Genomic DNA, 15,808 nt, shown 5'->3' on the forward strand with positions numbered 1-15,808 from the left:
AAATAAAACTTTTACTACCACAAGACTCCACTACACCCAGATTCTATGGACTTCCCAAAATACACAAAAATTAAATTCCTCTCCGCCCCATAGTGGTATTACCTGGTGCACCAACCTACAAACTAAAAAAAGCTTTAAGAAAAAGACTTCACGTCTCATCAACAATTCAACTTATTCTATGAGCAATTCCTTCAATTAATTAAAAACATCAAAATAAATTAAAAAGAAATAATGTCTTATTTGACGTGACTGCATTATTCACATCTATCAATATTGACCTGGGCAAACAAACTATCTATTTTCTATCTAGAAAATCAAAGCCGTAACAAAAAAATGCCTAAAGAACACTCCATATCCACCGACACTATGAAGTTATGCCTCATAACACACTTTAAATTCAAAGGCAAAATCTATCAACAAATACAAGGCCTGCCTATGGGATTACCTATATTTGGCCTAATAGCAGAAACAGTAATACAGAAACTTGAATGCAGAATCCTGCCAACCATCTAGCCAAAGTTTTGAGTACATTACGTGGATGACACTTTTGCCATCCTCATCTGCATTGGACTAGAAGAGACACATCATCTACTCATCAAGGTATTTACTGGGATCAATTTTACATGTCAGGAAGAAAAAGAAAGAATCCCCTTCCTAGATATTGACATAAGGAGACAAGAGAATGGCAAACTAACAACCTGCTTATACTGAAAATCCACACACACAGACCAAATTCTAAATTTCACAAGCAGCTACCCCACTGCACACATGAAGAGCTGAATCCTTTTCAAACGAACCAAAACACACTGCAGCACTGAGTCATTAAAAAAAGCAGAAGAGAAACATCTTTTCAATGTTTTCCTTCACAATGGCTATCCCAAAAATTTCATAATACCGATCCTTGTCATCCAAACCCTGACAAAATACACAGCCAACCATAACACAAAAACAAGTACTACCATACATCAAAGGAACATACAAAATGGCTCCCAGAATACTTCAACTCCTAGGAATAATGATAGCTCACAAACTCACATTTATGCTCAAAAAGAGCTATTTAAAGTCAAAGGCAAACTACAAAAGAAAGACAACAGCAACATAGTATTCAGTTGCAACGATTGTAACCAATTCTATGTGGGACAAACAAAGGCAATTGAAAACAAGAGTTGATGAACATTAAGTAGCAGTTAAACTGCATGACCAGAAATCCCTGATCTCACACCACATTAATAATAAACAACACCAGTTAGATTGGGAAGGAACAAAAATCATTGGCCATGCTAGCACTCCCCACACACTGTGATTTTGTTCAGACCTGGTATTCTTACAAAGGAGCAATTAACAAGCATATTGATGCAACATGAATATTTCAGAAACCAGACCATTCGAACAACCAATCAACAATCAGCTGTTCACAATTTAAATATAGCTCTAAACTATATTGATCAACTGACTACACTGGTACACAAGACATCTGTAAGCTAAAGAGGACTAGGACAAGAAAATTCTAATGATGGTGTTACCTAGTCTGGTAACGAAACATTCAGTAACTAAATTGAAACAAGCTTGGAGAGCAAACCACTGCCAAAATTTAAAACCTGAGCTACAAGTATTTTCTATTATTTCATTAGTTTGTGCCCAAATTGGGAAAGTATTAATTCACACCTCTTCAATGCAAATCAGATAATTATTTATGCTTAGGCATACCTAGATGGCCCAGTCTCAGTCACTCAGATAATTAGCTAACAATTAAGAATGTAATCCAGAAAGTCCCCTATCCTTTTTCTTAGCTTTCTTTTGGGGATTTTAGAAATTTGCATTTTGGCATGAAGGCTTCAGAAGAAAATAAATTAAAACACAATGACCCCCATGCCAATTTACTTCTGTTTCTTAATTATTTCCATTTTCAGATAATCTTTCATTATATTTAATCTCTGGATGGATATAGTGAAAATCAGTTCAATTATTCGATTTCTTGAACAATTATTGTTTAAAAGTATCTTGATAGTATTTATTTATTCAATTTATATCACTATCCATCTATCTGAGAAATACTGGATGGTGAACAAAATAAAAGCATAACATTAAAGCCAAAATGAAACAAAATGAAGATCACTGTAGAATTTCTACTTATCATATACATTCATGCCAGAGGTCCAATAACAAACATCCCCCTGTATTTTGGTATTTACTTTTATAGCAATCTTTTTTTTTCAAAAAAGCAAAATGAAGAATTTGCAATATGTTACAATAATACCAATGTTTAATTTATAAATCACACCTTGCCAAATAAATTTATATTTGGCATCATTTAAAGAAGGCTAGATTTCAGTGCTCATGTTTCTAAATAGTATGATACGGTGAACCTTTCTGCCATCTGTTATAGTGTGTTGGTGTTAACTATGAGTGATGCTGTGAGTTTTCAAGCCACTGAAATAATGCTACTGACTGTTGCTGACCGTAGTATGGAAGCATTTTGTACTGGGCTGCTACAGCCACAAAAGTTTCTAACAAAACACTATATAGTACCTTGTGATATGGCCTCTTAGTTATACTTTGTTTGTCAAATTTAGATACTGCCTATCTTAACTTTGGGGATTATAATATCAATTATACTATTTCTTCTATGTTAATTTATGCTTAATTTTAAAATCATGTTTTAACAGGAAAATGCTCCAGATATGGTTTACTTGGGTTCTATGACTAATTTTGACTTGGCTTATGCATGGACTCAGGACAAATGTGTTCCTCTTGTTCGTGAAATTACATTTGAAAATGGAGAGGTAAAGACTATCTGGTTATTCAGGCCTTTTATTGAAGGATAAATGGTTATAAATGAAATTAATTTAGTTCAAGATTAAGTGTCAAATGCCTTTCATTACTTTATAAAGCAACTTACTTTAATCCTTTAGGAGGATAAACCAAGCCTAGAATTTTTAACCAAAGCACTATAAAAAAAATGTGCCACCGACAGATAAACTAATTCTCAAACATTTTGTATATTTTTTTCACTATATCCTGAATGACTTTTCATATTTTGTATCAATTAAGCATAGTCTACCATGACAGATTTGATTTTAAATTTTCACAATTGGCTTAACCATTGGTGGCATATTTTTAAAAAAAAAATTGATTTATCTGTGAATATATACTGATACTATAGAAATATATTACTGAATACTCACAGATATGCCCATCCATGGACAAATCAAACCCAATCTTTGTGTATTTTGTAACCTAAAATTCTAAGTTTATCCACACTTATAGAGTATTTATGCATTCCCAGAATATCCTTCCCTGCCTAAGTTGTCAACTACTAAAAATTACAGTGTGAGCTTCAAAATAGAAAATTCCTTCTCAGAAGTAGGTAGATAAAAGTATTAAGCAATATGATGATGATGATCTCTATGATGATCCAGTGTGGATGCTTGTTACCCATACAGATAGAAATGCTGCTTTAGATATGTTTGAGCAGCAGTGTAAATGCTGAACAAAATGCAGAAATCTAAATGCTCTTTATTTGCTTTTTACAATGTAAAAGATATCTGCCAGTTGTGATTATTTTTTAGTATTTTTCAGAAAAACATATTTCTTTTTGTATCTGATATTCTATATTTCTCTTTGTTACTCCAATCTTTCATTTCTGTGAGAGGGAGGGAAATCAAGCAATTTGTGTAAGCAATCTCCCCCCTTGCAACATAGAGAAATCAGAGAGGTCAACTTATGCTGACTGTAATGGTGATTACATGGCTAAGGACACTAAAAAATTGTGAATTCCTGAATTGGTAAAGGTGTGTCGTCCCCGTCCCCCCCCGACTGTCATAAATTTGAGTTCTCACTGGATTAGGAATTCTATAAATGAGAACAACAAGAATTTGGGGGACCAATTTGAATTTTTTTTTTTCATTTGAGAAGGGATTTAGGAGTGGGTAGGAAGATGATATTCCTATTGCCTATGCATTTAGAGAAATCTGTACAGGTAATCCTCAATGTAACAACTATAATTGGAACTGGGAATTCAGCCATAAGTTGTAAGTCATTATGGCTATAAATGAAGGCACCTATGTAACCAGAAATAATTTCATGCTTTTGTTTTGTGATGGTCATTAGGGGAATCCATTCATTTAAATGGCCAATTATGTTGGAAACTGGAAGAAATAATCACAAATCACAGTCATGTGACTGTGCAACACTGGCAGACCTACCCAACATACAGTTACACAACTGTGGAGTGTGTGTGTGAGACCACTAATGATGGCCAGAATGCCCCTACAAGCCATAAAGCACCCTTTCCGTAGCCATCATAACTTTAAAGAGTGGTTCCTAGTTCACACCTTCCTCACACAGCCATTGCTTGATCTACCTGCCCAATTTCCCACTTTTCCTTTTTAGAGAAAGTGGTAGAAAAGTTAGTTGCTTGGCAGCTTCAGTGGGTTCTAGATGAAGTGGATTATTTGAATCCCTTTCAGTCAGTATTCTGCCCCAGTTATGGGACAGAAACAGCATTTGTCGCACTTGTGGATGATCTTTGGCGAGAGCAGGATTGGAGTAGTGCAACCATCCTTGCTCTCCTTGATCTCTCAGCAGCCTTCAATAGCATCAACTATGGTTGTACCCAAGTAATGCTGTTGTTGCCATCTTACAGTGCCTGGAGGCTATTGGGGCCTGGATGGGCTTTGGCTGAACCCTGGTAAGACCAAATGGCTTTTGATGCATGAAGCTTCAATATCCAGGACTTTAAACCAATTCTGGATGGGATTGCACTCTCTTGGACAGACCCAGTCTTCCGGGATTGGGCAGCCCAGAAATTTAACAAATAAAATAAATAAATAAATTTTGGTGATTCTCTTAGACTTGCAACTCCAGCTCAAGAGCAGAGGGCAGTTGCAGCTAGGAGAGCTTTTACACAACTTTGGGTTGTGTACCAATTGTGGTCTTTCCTGGATCAAGAATCCAGTGTTCAGTCATTAAAGCCCTGGTTACCCCAGCTTGTACTACTGCAATGTATCTACATGGGGCTATATTTCAATAGCATTCAGAAACTTTAACTGCTGCAGTGTGGTGGCATGAGCAATCTTTGCAGCTCCTAGAGTGGCCCATCTTACACTGTTGTTCTGAGAGTTTCACTGGCTGCCATTTTGCTTCCATGTGCAATTCAAGGTGTTGGTTATTACCTATAAAGATCTGCATGGCATGGGTCCAGGTTACTTGAAGAACTATCTCATTCCTGTTTGAGGAGCCCCATCGGTACTGGCAGAGGAGGCATGCTTCAGATCCTGTTAGTCAAGGAATTGACTGTCCAGGAGAAGAGCCTTCTTTGTTGCATCCCCACCCCTTTACAACATCTTGCTCTGTGAGGTGAGACTGGCTTACGCTCTTCTGACCTTTTGCATGAGCCTGAAGACCTGGCTCTGTCAGTTGGCTTGGTGATCTAATGGGAGAGTACCACACTAGAGGTTGATCAACTAACAGCAGCTCCCACTTCCTCTCACCCCCCCCCCACCCCAGTACATTCTGCTCTCTTCCTCTCTATCTTTGAATATAAAGAGTGTAACGTGTTTAAGTTATTATTTGTATTTTTATTGCAAATTTACTGTGATTTTATACATTACATTTGCATATACATTTATGGTTTGGTTTTGATATTGTAAGCCGCCCAGAGTCACCTTGCAACGAGATGGGTAAAAACAATTTAATAAATGAATAAAATGACTGGTTATAGGTTGAGGATTACTTCTATACCAAATAGGATATATAGTTTTGCTTTTTTGAGGGAATTAACATTAAGCATTAATAAATATATAGAATTATTTTTGTTCAATCCTTTCAGGAATTTTTAATTAATTGTTTATTTCTTTTGAATTATTGAGCATAACAACTTTTAATTAAATTGGTGAGATACTGTAATAATTTCTGATTTATCAGTCGTAATGTAATTCCTTATTAAAAGTGTATGAGTACACAGCTAAAACATTAACTAAAAACTAGTAGAAAACTGATAGTCTATTAATATTTTTCTTTTTACATAGGAATTGACAGAAGAGGGTCTTCCTTTCCTTATACTCTTTCATATGAAAGATGATACAGAAAGTTTAGAAAGGTTCCAGCAGGAAGTTGCACGGCAGTTAATAAGTGAAAAAGGTAGATGTTTGCTGAAATTATGTATATATATATAGAGATAGATACATATACATATATTGTATTATGTCTTATAATTAATTGAATTAGGTGTTAGGCTAAGTTGGCAAAATCGTTAGCTTTCTTTAATGCACAAGAATGATTATTGATATTGTGTTTTCTTATTAGTATAATATTACAGCTTAATACTCTTACTACTGAAAAAAATAAGGTTTATTCTTGTGCACATTTTTTGGGGAAAGTCAGTTAACTTTTTAAAAGTTCTCTGAAGAGCTAGTTCTAAATCAATCTATACTCCTAAAATTGTTTTTCCTGAAACAGCATCTTTAGCCTATTTATGTTAATACAAAATGATCTTATTAACACCTTTTGTATATTCAAAATACTTTTACCCCAAGCTAGATATTTACATATATTGTGGTAATTTACCTATATGTACTTATATTACATTCTCTAAAAATCCTAAAATTTGCTTCTGAATTTCAAGGTACAATAAACTTTTTACATGCTGATTGCGACAAGTTCAGACATCCTTTGCTCCACATTCAGAAGAGTCCAGCAGATTGTCCTGTTATTGCTATTGATAGTTTTAGACATATGTATGTTTTTTCAGACTTCAGTGATTTGGCGTGAGTACATGTTTCCTTTCATCTTGATCATATAAAGTTAGAAAGGAAGGGAGAGGGTAAAAACCTTTTTGTATTGAGTTGTATCATAAAAATTGGTCTCGAAAATTTTTCGTAGAAAGATTTCCTTGGAGTAAAGTTTTGGAAGATTTGGTTATAGTTGGGATTTGGGCAGAATTACTGCATACTTATTTACATACATTGCTTACATACTTCAGCTCATCCTTACTACTTTTAAGGAGAGGAAGTAAGTAAATGTGGATAGTAATAATTAAACTAACTTTTATGGAATTATTTATTGATTTATGGGATTTATCTCTACTGCAATAAAGGAGATTCTCAGCAACTTCAATACAAAGTAATAAAATGTCTACTCTAAAATTAAAAACATAGCATACAAATGTTAACATGAGTAGCGCTGTGATTGATGGTATCAATTCATGTTTTAAATACTTTATGAGAAGCTTAATTTTAACAGTTTACAGAAAGCCAACCCTGCAGGGCAAATCAAATTCCTAGGGGCAGACTGTTGCTAAGTGCAGACACTTCCATTGTAAAACAGTGCTTGTGAGCCTCACTCCTTTCACTTTATAAAAATGTGTAACCATTACAAGGTTCTTCCAGGTCGTATGTTGAGGATAATCTGTTTATTTGTTTCATTATATTTATATAGCTACCCATCTCACAAAACATGATTCTGCGCAGCGTACAATAAAAACAAGCCATAAAATAAATATTATTTTTAAAATTCTGTAATTAAAAACAAAAATCAATATTATTCTTAACAGAAATTGTAATAGAAGGTTTGATGTTATAGACAATGTAGCCACCTCACCTCAAGAGTATTGCTTAGAATGCAGTACTGAAGGCTAACTCTGCATTCCCACTGCCCACTGGGAACCAATTCTGACTGATTCAAGGTTGACTCAGCCTTCCATTTTTCTGAGGTTGGTAAAATGAAGATCCAGATTATTGGGGGCAATATGCTGACATTGTAAATTGTTTAGAGAGGACTGTAAAGCCCTGTGAAGTGATATATAAGTCTACTTAATATTGCTAATGCTAATTGGCCGTTTCCTGAAGATAATCAAACTTATTGACCCAACCATGTTTTGAGGGACTTCTGGAAAGATGTTACGCATGGAGCCATTCTCACAAGAGGAGGGAGCATGTTAGAAATGGCCTGCCTCCTGGATTCACCAGTTATAATTCTTTTGTACACAAGACCCATAACATACCTCTTCTGCCAGACTTGGTGGGATGGGATGATGTATTTGGGGAGCTAGGTGAAGGTGAGTCGGTTACCAGACATCTTAAATGTGATCACAAAGGGGATACAATATGAGATGTTTCAAAAGCAGAAACATTTTACAGGCCATAAAGCCTCTGTTTCAGACCTGGGATAATTTTAAAGTCTAAAAAAACGGTCGTAAGTCTTGGATTTACTTGTACTGTACATTAACTATGGAAAACAATTCTGCATTCATCTGCAAATGAACATATCAATCCACCATTGTGCTCAGTCATGTCAGTCCACCATTGTGCTTGAATTGCAGAGGAGAATCACTTTAAGCTGCTCCCAATTCCCCACCTTTAGTCTCTCAAAGCATATGCCATTGCATCTGAAATATTCTATCTTCGTAGTTATTTTTCTAAGCAGATTTTCCAAACAAAGCAGTAGATAGAAGCAGCTACCCTATTTAATTTGCAAGAATGGCTTCAAGGCTTTACAGAAGAAAAATTTAAAGTTATAGATAATTTCTGGAGGTTGGTGCTGAGCTTTGAGTATGCCATTTCCTATTTAAAATTATTTAGAAAACAAACAAACACTGAAGCAGGAAGGTTTACACATACCAAAGAAGTGTTTGTGGATAGATTTGATAATTTGTTTAATTAATTCCTGTTTCTACATACTTAATATACTAGTTGAGGTTTTTTTAATTCTTGGAATTCTGGTAGTTCCAATTTTATCTTCATATAGTCTTTGGTATGTGGGAAAATAAATCATCTCAGAAGAAATTTAAATTGATGTACTTTTAGCATTCATTTCTGTGCCTGCAATTACTTAAGCAGGAGAGCTTTCAGAAATGTTTTTATCAATATAACTTACAGATAGTCATTTGTATTTATAAACTCTGCATTTGGCACCTACTGTTCTCTGCAGTATTGTGGTGAGCAGGGGGTTGAAGGTAGCAGGCAGTGAAATTATTGGGCAGCTCAGCTCTATGGGGATTAATGAAGTGGCAAAAAGCTTGCTGTGCTTTCAGGCAATTGCAAAAAAAAGAGAGAGATAGTAACCTTAAAATATCTTGAATGTGTTAAATAGGGTTAATATGATTTAAGTAAGATTCATATTTTTTTATTTAGATTTTGAGCTAATCTCTTGAATTCAGGGTAAAGCCTCCTATCTTCTGCTTAAGCTTCCCCTTGCAGGGGAATACTGAATTTCCTCTATTTGCCTGCTTTTAAATAACCTGTAAATTAAAAGCGATATTGAGATATAAAGAATGTTGGCTTAATTTACCTGGCAATGTTTAAAGAAAGTCATCCTTAAAGTTGCTCTTTATCTTGGTATCTTAGCATGCACTGTATTTTATTATTGCAATCATTTTTAATTGAGCCTAGGATAGGCTTCATTATGTATGTGCCAGCTACTATACCTCTTAAGATGATCAAGGGATTGACTATGGACTGAGATGATTTGATGATTCTGATATCTTTATTGTATGGCACTTTGAGTTGAATCTTATGCTATCTAAGGTGCATTGTTTAATATTGCTTAAAATGTGATATATCATTTCAGTGTTCCTGGTAAACTCAAGCAATTTGTACTAGATTTGCACTCTGGAAAATTGCACAGAGAGTTTCATCATGGTCCGGATCCAACAGATGTAGCACCTGGTCAGGTAAGAAAGAAAGCAATCCAGTACATCTGCATTAAGAGAAAATTGGAATTTTGCAATGTGCAAATAAAGTTTTCATTTCTCCAAGAAAGCTTGAGCATCACCACCAAAGCGCAATCCTCAAGCGTTTTGGCGGTGAGAAAGGCCCAGAAGAGTGCACACGGCTCTTCGGGCCTCCTTTATTTATCACTGAAGCCATCCTCAAGCGGTTCCTTGGTGAAAAAGGCGGCCCCAAAGGGTATGCACGATCCTCCAGACTTTCCTTTTTCATCACTGAAGCCATCCTCAAACAGTTTAGTGGCAAGAAAGGAGGCCCAGAAAACTGTGCATGCTCTTCTGGGCCTCCTTTCTCACAGTCGAACTGATTGAGGAAGGCTTTGGCTACGAAAAAGGAGGGAGCAGGCAAAGAAACAGCTGGAGAGGTGACAGATCTTCATCAGGTAAGTGAGCCAGCACAGCAGGATGGGAGGGAGCAATTGTGGAGACCCCAGGGGAGGGAGAATGAAATATCTTTGTGTGGAGGAGGCCTTGGGTGATCTGAAGTAGGTGGCTTGTTCCATTACTAGGCTCACCATGGCCTTCCCCACCCCGAGATACCTCACGCGCACTTAATGAGCTGCTCATTTGATTAGCGAATGCGGGGGCGAAAGGAGGAAGTGATTGCATTCAAGCTATGAGATTCACTCCTACAAATCCTCAGGTTATGAATGGAATGGACAGATTCCATTACATTCGTAACTCGAAGACTATCTGTATAACAAACTGGATGGGGTGTTTTGTTCTTTTATTCTTTTGCTCTAGTTTCTTTTTCTGCGTATAACCATCTGTATGTCATGTTAGTTGTTCAACATCCACCTGGATTTCAAAAAGATGGATGTTAATAAACTCAGAGCAATGTTAAATTGGATTCCCTGACAGGAGAACTAATGGGAAAAATAAAAACAGCACAAGAAACTCATGCTGGTCACATAAAATGTTCAGTGAAATCTGAAAACAAAAAGGGAACTCAGGGAATTAGGAAGGAAAAGTTAGCAACTGGTGTCAGAAAAGCTAAAAGAATACCTATAAAAAAACCAAAATGAATCTACCAGAATATTCAAAATAAAAGAAATTTAAAGATTCCAGATACTATCTGCTCAGTGAATAAGGTAAAAGACCAATTGGAGAAAAGAAAAAGATAGTATTAATCAAGCCCTATTTTGGCTCTTGTCTTTTCCAATAAGAGGGCATTATTCCATGAGACAGTTGTAAAGAGTATGGTTGAAATTTGTACTTTTATGTCATTGTTATGTCTCTTCGATGTGTGGAGATACAAATATCCTGCAGAGAAAGAATATGCCTACTACTCTTCAGTTCATTAAACTAATGTAAGGATAGACATGTGTTGGATTTCTAATTCAAGTCCAGATCCAGTTATTAGCCTTTTGCACTATCTACCATATGGCTACGGTAGTCCAAGCCCACTGTACATCTATACCTGGATCTGTTGTACCTACTCAGAACTGAGTCTGTAATAAATTTGAATGTTTTATTGTCAAATGTTCTCTGTTCAAAACAGGCATGATAGTACACTTGTTTCCGAACAAATTCAGGAAGGGTTCCCCCCTCCCAACTACCTTGAAAGTACAGAAAAGGGCTTTTGTAAAGATGAGCTCCTTTTGTGTTTAAATGGAATTCACATACCTTCTCTGAAACTCTTTCTGCATCTTGCTATCCTGAGTATATGTAGCAAGCAATGTAGGAAGCATCAGAGAAGGTGACTTGCCTGAGATAAGAACTTGTTGGACTGGCTTACACTTAGCAACATTATTATTTTGGTACCGTAACTAATTGGTACTGGGAATCTTTTATTACTTGTTTATCATTTGTTCTAAAAGACTCTTATTCTTTTCAGCCACTCCAGGACATAGTAAGCAGCCCACCAGAGAGTTCATTTCAGAAGCTAGCACCTAGTGGACATAGGTACACCTTACTGCGGGAAAAAGATGAACTCTGAAGACTTGAAAACGACGTTCAGTCAGCAGTTGTAACTCCTGTGGGGTGGAAATAGGAAACCTATATTTTCTTAAATTCTGTTTGTTTTATTTTGAATAATATCTTGTTTTTCTGTGCTCCCTGGGGTTTGTAAATATGTGTGGGTCACTTTTGGACAGCATCTTTCCAAAGTTTTTCTTGCTGCAAATTGATGTAAAACTTTTTTAAACAAATGAAAGTGTTGTGAATATCAGCAACATGCTGTTAACTTGCACTATCCAATTAAACAGGACTTCTAGTTTTTCATTGGTGTAATCTGGTGGTATGACTGTCTTATCTTTTTCCTCAAGTGAACATAATTTTGTTAATTTGCTATTGAAGGAATATCCTGAATACTTGGGTGGGGAATAAATTGCAATTTTACAGAATTTGTGTGATGCTACCTCACTTACTTTTACCATACAATTCATTTTAAAGTGGGAATGAAATGGAAAAGGTGTTCAGTGGGGCTTATTCTCATTTGTTGAAGTATTTGTGGCAATGATGGAAAATTGTTAAACGCACATCTTTTAGCTTAAAAAGCATAATCCCAATAAATAGATTTTGGGGGAGTCGCTCCTCACATCCCTTTTATTAGAACTATCCATTTATTTCTTTTTAAGCAGTTAATAACCTAACCTAATGTTCTCTTTATTCCATGATTCTTTATTTAACTCTAATTATGAATACTCATATGATGAAGTAATAATTGATAGAAATACCACTGTCTGCAAAACAACATTTTTGTCATTTATATATAGATGCATAATAACATTTTAATGTTCAAAACATTTTGAAACTTTAATAGAAAGCATTATAAAAAAATTATTAGAGGGATCTTTTTAAAGTCCAGAAGGTGGCAGCATGTGGAAAAATGATCTTATTAATATTTGAATGGTAGACCACCAAGAAATTCCAAGACTATAGTTAGCCTGGAAAATTGGAAAATACAAGTGGAAGAAAACAATTTCCACATTATCATATTGTTACCGATAAAAATATCTGGTAATGGAACCACACTCAATTTTTAAAAAGTTTTAAATATAATGATGTTGTTATTGAGTCCTTGGTGTACTCTGAGCTTGGTTGTTACTTTGCAGACATTTCATTACCCATCTAGGTAACATCATTAGTGCTAGGAAATGTAAAGAATGTGAATGGAGTGGGGCAAACCTACTCTTGTCTACAGGCCAACAACAAAGTTTAGAGAGCACCAATTACTTTACAGTTCAGTCTTATGCTACATATATTCTATTCTGTTATTGTTATATTAATTACTTGTTTAATAAAATTTTGAATTTTCAGACTTTATTTAGAACAAAATTGCAGTTGTAATCAGTCTTCAGTATGTATGCCGTATTGGGTAAAACCTTGTTGATGAGGCAGAGGCCAATCAGAATGTCTAAAAGTAAAAGAATCTTGAGGTTTTTAAAGAGTATGTAATCCTGAAACCCAGTCCTAATTTATACTACACAGTCAATAAATATCTAAGTTTGTTCCTATTTTCAAGATCAAAGTGTTATCTTAGAATACATGAAATTACTATAGTTCCTTCACAATTAAATAGATTTGAACTACTGATAGTTGTGGATTTCCATAATACAGGGCTAAAATGCTGTCCCTTAATACAGATTGTTTTCAAATAAATCAGATTCATTCTAATATTTTGAATTGACATATTTCTTCAATTACAGCATGCTTTTACTTGTTGTACCAGTGTTCATGTGTTAAAATGTATGGTAATAAATAATTATTAGCATTTTTCAACCATTTCCTTCATGCAAACTGTTAAATATGAAATAATTTGAAGAACACAATGCTTGCTCAGTAGGCAACACTGCAATTACCAGTGCCACTGTGTGCATGCTCCAAATAATGTCTATGAGACACCCAGATTTTTTAAAATTCAAATTTTAGCCTTTTAAAATATTTTTTAGTTTTGATTCTGACTGTAACTTACAAGTTGTGAACTACTAATACCCATGCAGTTAATTATTGAATAAAAAAAGAAAAAGCTGGACTCTGGAAACCTTTCTTCTCCCCTCCCCCCCCTCCCTTCAAGAGATCACAATGTTTTTTTTATTTTTACATTTGCTAAAAAAAAAGTGAACAATAAACTCTTCATTTAATATTAATATAAAAGAAGAATAAAGAACAGTCTGGTGAATAAGTGGCATACATCATTTATTTACATGTTTGTAAATAAATATATTCAAAGTCATACATTTTCTCTAATATTTATATCTCTTTTGTCTAACATGACATCATAGCCTAATTGGTAAAGTGCATCTTCTGCCCTTGAAATTACCTCTTCCACTTTGCAACAGAGTTATGTTTTTCATATCAGAGTTTTTATGTTGAAAAATACCGATGTTTTCAAATGTTAAATGACAGTGGGTGTCTAACTTCAATCTCCAAATTATTTTTATTCAGGCTGTCTTAGTTATCTCAAAGGTGCTTTTGCAATTGTGATGAAAATTGATAAAGCTTCTTAGATGACAAGCAAAACATTGTGTTCTTCCTCAAGGAAAAAAACAATCCATTTGCCTTTTGAAAAAGCACCTTTGGGACAATTATGACCTGGTTGATTGAGAATCTACACAGACATGCTATCATAACTACTTTGCCTTTAGTTTTTTTTGTAAGGACAATGAAAACCATATGGCTTGAATATAGTTTTGTGCATCAGAGAGAGAGAATATCACCAGGTATCACTGGACCATTATTGCCAATAAATATCCCTGCAAATAGCTTACAGTAAAGGATGTTAGAATGTCTAGTTCCGCACTACTCAAAGAACAGTTTTGTTTCAATTGGGAAAACTTAAATCGATCTCTCATTTGAAGTATTGTTAAAATATTTTTACAAATACTGAAAGAATTTTACTGAAGTTGGAATTCTTCTAAATATATAAAGAAGAATAATTATTTGGTTTTAAATAGGTACCTCATTCTCCATAGAATATTACAAATTAATAGACAAATTATATTTTATTTGCTGCAGGATCTGTGCTGCCAAAGAATTCCATTAAAATAAAAGAAACAAGATCATAATAGTCCATAGAATGCAGTGTGCTTCATAAAACAAAATTTTATTGAAGACATTCTCTCTCCCTCCTTCCTTCCCACTCTCACTCTCTTCCCCCTCCCTCCCTTTTAATTGTAGAATATTTTTTGATAAACTGAGTTTGCAGAGATAAGGAAAGAATACTTGGCAATTTTCTAATTGATATGTTCCTTTTCTAAAATTTAACTAATAGCTTGTTTGGAGCCTATTTCACATACAATGCTCCTTTGTAATGTAATTTATGTTCGACTTGGCATGATGCATAAATCTATCTTAGATAAATAATGTGTATAAAAGCATGTTCTCTGATTATTTTAATTATGCAAACAATACAAGATGGTTTGAAGCATAGATATTTGATTGCTAAAGGCTAGCTGCTACTCTAAAGCAGATGGGGACAGGCAGGAACCTATACATGGCCCAAAGCTCCTTTCTTGCAACTCTCACTTTCCCAAAAAATCTTACAGCTGCAAACTGCAACAAAACAGTAGTGCTATTTCTTATCATTTCTCAGCAGAGCACCAGAAAGTCAAAAAAGCCACCTTTTAAATCTTCAGTGACCAAGAATCAATTTCCAACTACATAGAGTTGGTAACATCACTCTGACACTGCTCTGTCCACTCCAGCCTTAGCCTATCTAACTGTAAAAAAAAAAGAAAGAAAAGAAAAAAGAGAATACATTACAGTGCACCCAACCCCCTGGAGACCTTTCCCCACCCCCTGTATTTCTTAGATATACAGTATATTCCAATTGTGCCCTTATACCCTCCAAAACAACATATATTCTTGAGTAGGTTTATTCCCTTTGCCTTCCACCAACACTGATTTTATAAAATCCCCCCATATTTCATTATAATTATTTACTTTAATCATCCCTTTTTAAAATTTAATTTCTTTTGTTAATTTATCATTTGTTGCCATACTTCAAATTTCTTTGAATATTCCAACTTCATCCCCAGTATTTAGCCATCACTAATCTAGCTGCCATTAGCAAAGTTACAATCAATTCTGTTTTTTGTTTCATTTATTTTTCCACCAGCAACAATAATGCAATCCTCGGTG

At 34.9% G+C, this 15,808-nt stretch overlaps 1 protein-coding gene across 3 annotated transcripts in view; it reads left to right on the plus strand.

The window, feature by feature from the left end:
• The window catches only part of ERP44 (endoplasmic reticulum protein 44), a 72,111-nt gene extending 58,664 nt beyond the window's left edge, over positions 1-13,447 (plus strand). For all 3 annotated transcript variants that reach the window (XM_032235716.1, XM_032235717.1, XM_032235715.1), the window contains 5 exons: positions 2,667-2,783; positions 6,030-6,141; positions 6,626-6,767; positions 9,568-9,670; positions 11,562-13,447. In XM_032235716.1, the coding sequence (XP_032091607.1) occupies positions 2,667-2,783; positions 6,030-6,141; positions 6,626-6,767; positions 9,568-9,670; positions 11,562-11,663 (576 nt within the window). In that variant the 3' untranslated portion in view covers positions 11,664-13,447. The remainder of the gene's footprint in view (positions 1-2,666; positions 2,784-6,029; positions 6,142-6,625; positions 6,768-9,567; positions 9,671-11,561) is intronic.
• The last annotated feature ends 2,361 nt before the right edge of the window (positions 13,448-15,808 follow it).

The sequence above is a fragment of the Thamnophis elegans genome, chromosome Z (assembly GCF_009769535.1).
Source record: "Thamnophis elegans isolate rThaEle1 chromosome Z, rThaEle1.pri, whole genome shotgun sequence".
NCBI classification, from domain to species: domain Eukaryota; kingdom Metazoa; phylum Chordata; class Lepidosauria; order Squamata; family Colubridae; genus Thamnophis; species Thamnophis elegans.